Source organism: Nicotiana sylvestris, chromosome 5 (assembly GCF_000393655.2).
Source record: "Nicotiana sylvestris chromosome 5, ASM39365v2, whole genome shotgun sequence".
Lineage (NCBI taxonomy): Eukaryota > Viridiplantae > Streptophyta > Magnoliopsida > Solanales > Solanaceae > Nicotiana > Nicotiana sylvestris.
Window position 1 is genome coordinate 137,761,127 of NC_091061.1, and position 7,913 is coordinate 137,769,039.

Genomic DNA, 7,913 nt, shown 5'->3' on the forward strand with positions numbered 1-7,913 from the left:
TAAATTTGTAAATGGGGTTCTAAAAATATATGATCTATTTTTATGCTAGTTGTTAGAGCAAATGATGCTAGGAATATGAAGTTTAACGATGCAATGCGAGCTAAAACGAGGCAGTAATCAAATCGAGGGGCTTATTGCCCTGGCTCCAGACTAGTCGATGGAGGACCTCGGGGTCGATACCTAGCTTGATCTCGAGCTATCGGGGGTAGTCGGGAATGGGATAACAATTAAGATACGATCAAATAAGGCTCTTTATGGCCAACACCAAGCAATAAATGAAGAACAAGTGGGAGAAAAGTGAATGCTAAATTGGCCTCGAGCCAGTAAGAACAAACGAGTTAGAGAGAAAAGGGAGAGAGAGATATTGATCTTGGGGAGAAATAGTTGGAGCAACATCAACCTCCTACAAAGTAGCGAGGTTTCCCTTTGTATAGGAGGGGTACCCGACTATAGTACAACATGCATTAATTATAAAGTATGGAGATGGGACGGCTAGACGCGATGCTTCGGCATAGGGTCTGGATAGGACGACTTTGTCAGACTTAGCTGTGTGCCTTGGAAGCTTCCCCTTCTGTTCTGGCCTTAACCTCCGTCTTCTTTGAGTCGGTCCTCGACGAGCCCCGAGGGAGGGGACTCGGTTGTGGCTCCCTGTCCTCGGGGTCTCGAGGCATTCTTCTGAAATGACTTGATAGCGAGAAATTAAGTCCTCTGCTTTTGTCGCGTACACTTGGGATTTGTTCTTTCCACTTGTGGTTTGCCTACAACAACAATTATCAGTCGAGCATTCAAATGGCACTGTATGAGGCTTTGTACGGTAGGCGGTGCCGGTCTCCAGTGGGTTGGTTTGAGCTGGGTGAGGCTAGTCTATTGGTTACAGATATGGTTCAGGATGCTTCGGAAAAGGTTAAATTGATTCCTAGTCAACTTCGTACAGTCCAGTCTAGGCAGAAGAATAGTTATATGGATCGAAAGGTGCACGACTTCACGTTCATGGTTGGGGAGCGGGTATTCTTCTGGGTTTCGCCTATGAAGGGTTTTATGAGGTTCAGAAAGAAGGGCAAGTTAATCCCTAGGTATATCGGACCTTTTGAGATTCTTAAGAGGGTTGGCGAGGTGGCTTACAAACTTGCACTACTGCCTAGGCTCTCTGCAGTTCATCTAGTGTTCCATATTTCCATGCTCCGGAAGTATCACGACGATCCATCCTATGTGTTACACTTCAGCTCATTCCTATTGGAGAAGTATCTTTCTTATGTTGAGGAGCCGGTGGTCATTTTTGACAGGCAGGTTCGAAAGTCTAGGTCGAAGAGCATTGCTTCAGTGAAAGTTCAGTGGAGGGGTCATCCAGTCGAGGAGGCGACTTGGGAGACTGAGCATGATATGTGTAGCCGTTATCCTCATCTTTTCACCACTTCAGGTATGTCTCTATGCTCTTTCAAGGACGAACATTTATTTTAAGAGTGGAGGATGTAACGTCCTGGCCTGTCGTTCTGAGAATATTAGCCCCGATCTCCTATTTAGTGCTTCCTCTGTTTCATTTTGTGGTTATTCGACTTGTCAGGGTCTTGGTGTCAGGTTTTGGTGAGTTTCGGAGAGGAACGAGATACATAGTCCCAAAGTTGGAAGTTTGAGTTGTAAGAGTTGACCGTAGTTTGACTTGTCTGAAGACGACTCCAGAATGGAGTTTTGTCAGTTCCAATAGCTCTGTATGGTGATTTTGGTCTTAGGAGAATGTCCGGATGCTGACTTGGAGGTCCGTAGGTCATTTCGGCATTAATTGGCGACAGTTGGAAAGTTAGGTGATTTTTGGAAAGTTTGACCGGTGGTGCACTTTTCGATATCGAGGCCGGATTTTGATTCCGGAAGTTGAAACATGTCCGTAATGTCATTTATGACTTGTGTGCAAAATTTGAGGTTAGTCGGGCTTTATTTGATTGGTTTTGGTGTCGGATGTAGAAGTTTGAAGTTCTAAAGTTCATTAAGCTTGAATTGGGGTGCGATTCGTGTTTTTAACGTTGTTTCATGTGATTTGAAGGCTCGAATAAGTTTATATGATATCTTAGGACTTGTGGGTGTATTTGGTTAGGTCTCAGGGGGCCTTGGGTCGATTTCAGATGGTTAGCAGATCGAATTGGAGTTGGAAGATTTGCTGAAACAATGTTGTTCTGGTGCCATCGGACCTGCGGTCGGGTTGGTTGCAGGTGTGGACTTGCAGAAGCAAGCATGTGGCTGCAAGAGCGAAGCTGGCTTGGCCTAGTTGGGATCGCAGGTGCGAAAGAAGAGCCGCATCTACGCATCCGCAGATGCGGAGGAGTGATCGTTGAAGCGAATGAGGCCGGCTTGGGTCATGCCGCAGAAGCGGGATCGCAGGTGCGAGACCTTGTCCGCAAAAGCAAAAACCCTAGACATAAGTGGAATCTGAACCTAGGATTATTTTTCCATAAGTGTGGCGTCGCAGGTGCACCAGGGAGTCCACAGATGCGAAATTGCTGGGCAAAAAAGGCCTAAGTTTGAGGGTTTGATTTCATTGTCCATTGTGGGACCTAGAGAGCTCGGATTGAGGCGAGAAATTGAGAGATTTTTAGAGGAGACATTCGGGTAAGGATTCTTGACTCTTTTTTAATTATATTCCACTAATCTATCATTAATTTCTTCATTTAATTAAGGATTTGGGTTGAGAAATTAGGGGGAAAAGGTGGAAGAACCTTAGGCCGAATTTTGAGGTTTGATCGAGGTTTTGTATCGGATTTGTGTAATTTTGGTATGGGTGGACTTGTGGTTGAATGGGTATTTGTATTTTGTAACTTTTACCCGATTCTGAGACGTGGGCCCAGGTCGACTTTTTGGGTTTATTTCCTAAATTCTTGTGAAAGTCATGATTTCATTATTTAGATTAGTTTCTTGCAGTGATTTTTAGAGTATATAATTTCTTTTCGCTAGATTTGGGCCATTCGGAGTCGAAAAGTCAAGGTAAAGGCATTCTTATTGACTAATTGAACTTGATTTGAGGTAAGTGACTTATCTAACCTTGTGTGGGGAAATTCCCCTTAGGTTTTGGTACTGTTATGTTATTTGAAATATATGAAGCCCATGTATGCGACATGACACATGCATACTCAAGTTCATTGTTGAAAAATCTGGTTCTTGTTGAGTAGTCTTCTTTTAATTCCTTAACTGAGTTGCCTTAGCATGTGTAGTATCATGTTTAGCCTAATCTCGCATGTCTACGCGTCTTAATTCTTATTGGCAATCTCTGCAACATGCTTAGTTGAATTCCTGCTTCCTTGATTTTGTATTTAGTCTTTAACTGTAGGACTCCTTGCTATAAATTCGTTGTTCCATCGGTTACAAATTGCAAGTTTAATCTTGGGACTATGAGGCAATACCTCGAGAACTCCCCTGTTGCATATTTACTTTTGGGACTACGAGACAGTATCCGGGGAGCTCCCCTGTTGTGTATTTACTTTTGGGACTACGAGGCGGTACCTCGGGTGCGCCCCCTGTTGTTTACCCCTATTTGCTGTGTTGTTTACCTTTCTATACTTTCTCATTGCTAAATTCTAAGTCTTTTCATTATATTATTATATCTTATGCCTTGTTTCCTTTTATGCCAGTAGAGCCCTGACCTGACCTCGTTACTACTCTACCGAGGTTAGGCTTGACACTTACTAGGTACCGTTATGGTGTACTCATGCTACTCTTTTGCATATTTTTTTGTGCAGGCCCAAGTTCTTCATACCATGCCAGATACCAGTGAGCTACCCCGTACATGGAGACTTCAAGGTACATCTGCTAGCATCCCCAGACCTTGGAGTCCCCTTCTACATATGATGTTGTTTTTTTCCTTATCTTCATTAGACTCTGATGTATAGAGATATTTAGTGTTTCTCTTAGAGCTTGTGACTTATTTCTATCGGGTTTTAGGTGTTGTAATCATTTTAAATTGCAGTTTTACTTATTTCAGATATTGAGATTTGAGTTTCAGTTTAATATTCAGTCATTTGGTATAATAGTTAGGCTTACTTAGTCTTAAAGACTAGGTGCCATCACGATATCCTACGGAGGGGAAATGGGGTCGTGATACATAAAAGCGTGGATATATAAGAAAATATAAGCATGGCCTTTCCACAGTATCGGCCACACTTTTAAAGCGTGGCTTCTAAGACAACACCTACAAAGCGTGGCCAATAGTCAAAGGTTAAGGTACTTTAGGCCACTCCCCAAAAACCGTTGCCCAAAGCCCTAAAGTGTTGCCTTTGACCAAATGCTACACTTCTTGGCATCTTAGGCCATACTTCTTAGGGGTGGCTAGAGGCCTAAAATGTTGTAGTGAGCTTGTATCCCAGTCAGGATGTGTTAATTACTCAGGCACAACAGTGACACAGAGCACAACTTGCGAAGAGAGGAAATCAGGTCCATTAATCATTAGAAGTCAATTTGGTCCTAAAGTGTTGCCTTTGACCAAATGCTACACTTTTTGGCATCTTAGGCCACACTTCTTAGGGGTGGCTAGAGGCCTAAAATGTTGTAGTGAGCTTGTATCCCAGTCAGGATGTGTTAATTACTCAGACACAACAGTGACACAGAGCACAACTTGCGAAGAGAGGAAAGCAGGTCCATTAATCATTAGAAGTCAATTTGGTTGTGGAAAAAGCTATCAAGCAAGGATCTATAATGGGTATAAAATGGGATATACATAGGTAAATGAAATAATAGCTTCGAAGGTTAATGAAACAGTAACAGTTCAAAGTGAGGAAGAAGGGTCTCCAAGCTCAAATGGGACACACAAATTATCCTAGGCAGATGAAGTTGAAGCAGAGCAAGATCTAGGGAAAAAGGGCTCAATTTGGGATAATTTCGACACTACTAAGATCTCATATGCTTGTTTCAAATTGGACTATGTGGCATCAGAAGTGCATGGTGAGCAGGGGCATATTTACATAGAGTGAAGCAGTGTCATGTGACACTGCTTCGTCAGGAAAATATAACCTTGTGAGAAAAAATGACTAAATTCCGGAACAAGTAAAAAAAAGTAACAGATGTTCTGGCTCGAATCAGATCCTAGATGACTTCGAAACTCACATTTGTTAAGTCCAACATAATCTTTGCGAGATTACACCTAAAATAGCATTTTGAATCACCTAATTTAGCCTTAAATGAGGGAGATATAATATTTTGAAGTTTTAAAGGAAGTCTAAAAATTTCAGGGACATAAATGGCATTTTCGTAATTATTTACACCAGGAAAAAAATGGCAATAAGAAAATCTTCGTTTTAACACCCAAAACTCATTCGGAACCTCTCGTACACAAACCATATATGCATTTCAATCATAAAACACGCTATGGACCTGATCGCGCACTCAAAAACCAAAAAGAGGTCATCTTGACCCGATATTGACCATGGTCAAACTCCAAATCTTTAACTAGTTTCTCAACCAATGATGCAAAACACACCCGATCCACTCGGGACCCTATCCAATCATATTAATAAGTATAGTTACATTATCCAAACTTATCCAAAGCCTCAAAACACCCATGGGAGCATCACAATAAAGAATCGAGGCTCAAATCGAATAGAATTTATCACGACCCTAAATCCACTAATGGTCGTGAGGGTGCCGGATACCACTGTCAGGCAAGCCAACACCAAATAACTAGTAATTTCTTGTTTTAATATTTTTGAAATCATTTCATTTTAGACATTAATTAACAAATGGTAAATTTCACTAAATAAATAATGATACCTTTAACAATCCTAAAATACCGAATAATCCCATAGACATTCCAGAACTCGGTATCACAAGTGCATGAGTAATTTGTAGAAAAACCATACAATAACTGTCCAGGAACAAGTTGGACAGTAGAAAGAAAATACAATAAAATACACTGAAGGAGACTCTGCTGGCTGCGGATCGTCTCAATAAGTGTAGCTCACCTAAGTCTCCATATCAACCATGCTGCTGCGTCAAACCAGGCCACTAGATATGCATGTGCCTGTGCAACAAAAATGCACAGCAGTGTAGCATGAGTACGAAAACAACGTGTACCCAGTAAGTATCTCGTCTAATCTCGAAGAAGTAGAGACGGAATGTCGACTTCGACACTTGCTAGTGGTCCAATAATGATATACCAATAATATAGTAAATCGAGGATTTTATAATAAGGGTTGTAACTCAATAGCATGAAGCAAGTAAACCATTCTTTTATTCATAGGAAATTCCCAAATTCATTTTCATCATTTATACATTTATTCTCAATCCGGGGAAGCAATATCCTCATTTAAATAATGCTGATGACGTACGGCCCGATACAATAATATTTAAACTGTGCTCTGCTAGAGGGTGGAATGGCATGAACCGTAGATGCATCTATTACCCTGATCACGAATCATACATGCGACGTAGGCACACATAGAAACACGCATTCAAATAGTCAATCAAGACTTCATCAGGGAAAACAATTACCCTAAGAAATGACAATTATCTTTAACGGTCAAGAAAATTATGTTTAATCTTTAAAAATTCATTTACCAATTCAATATGATTTAAGCATTTTAAATTGACAACAAGATTCCAAATATTACAAGTAGAGCATGCTTTTGGGTCCTAGACTACCCGGACTTATGCATAATAGTAGCTACGCACGGACTCTTGTCACCTTGTGCGTACGTAGCCCCCACAATTCGGATCACATATCCAAATAATTCACCTATGGAGACAATTCCCTCTTACAAGGTTAGAAAGGAGACTCACCTCACTCCGAAGTTCCATAACAGGCATTCCACGCCCTTCTGAAAACTCAAATCTATGCACATTGCTCCAAAACTAGACAATAATTATGTAAACTCATTAATATATGATCAATTGCTCATTATAATCAAATTTATAACAATTCCTAACCCGATCTAAAAGTTGACAAAATTGCCCTCGAGCCCACGTGCCCGGATTCTAAAAATTTTGGAAGATAAAGTTTACCCATAACCTCACGAACTCAAATATATAATTTCCTCTCAATTTCATGTCAAAAATCGTGGTCAAAATCCAAGAATACTAATTTTTTATGTTTTCCTCAAACTCCCAAATTTCTACCAATTTTCATGCTAAAATATATACATAATCAATGTATTTAATTCAAGGAGGTGGGTATAGCTTACCTTGTCGTTGATGATGAACACCTCCACTTGAAGCTCCCCAAAAATCATCCAAACAAGAGTGAAATGGAAGAGAATGGGCTAAACCCCCGTTGTAAAGAAACCTTACTGCCTCCAGCATTTTCGCACCTGCGGTGCATAGATCTTGTATGGCGCATGTGATGCTTCTGCTGTCCCAGGAACAAGTCTAAAATCCACATCTGTGGCCTCCTCAGCGCAGATGCGCACCCGCATCTGCGGGTAAATCTCCGCACCTGCGGTCACTGCCCTTCTTCGCCCAAACCACACCTACGACCATTCCCTCACTTCTGTGATCACGCACCTGCAGTCAAACTTGTGCAGGTGCGATTCCACCAGAACTGGTGCACTTCAGCCATTCCTTATGTTCCATATTCGATCCATTTGTAAGGCCCCGAAAAATTTTGCTAAGTAATTTAAGATTTCGTGGTGCCATGGTAGGCTAATTATTTTATTTTGTGTACAAATGAGGATTCATGATATAATGGATATCAATTGGATATGTTAATAAGCGTATAAGTCATATTATAAGTGATTTGGGGTTTAAGGAGAGGCCTATGTCTAAGACAAGTTGGAAAATTTCATAATGGACTAAAGTTGTGAATGAGTACGCACAAGACCTCACTTTGGACAATCATATCTCCAGTTATATAAGGTTTTTTGTGATGCAAAACCTATAAAATTAAATTTCTTTGAGTCTAGTTTCCAACACATCAAACCATTTGTCATTTGGAGGTGTATACA

The 7,913-nt window shown here is 40.9% G+C and overlaps 1 protein-coding gene across 1 annotated transcript; it reads left to right on the forward strand.

The window, feature by feature from the left end:
- The first annotated feature begins 789 nt into the window (after positions 1-789).
- On the forward strand, positions 790-3,978 carry LOC138869365 (uncharacterized). Its single transcript, XM_070146980.1, has 4 exons — positions 790-1,417; positions 1,562-1,581; positions 3,723-3,783; positions 3,965-3,978. The coding sequence occupies exons 1-4, from the start codon at positions 790-792 to the stop codon at positions 3,976-3,978; spliced, it is 723 nt and encodes a 240-aa protein (XP_070003081.1).
- The last annotated feature ends 3,935 nt before the right edge of the window (positions 3,979-7,913 follow it).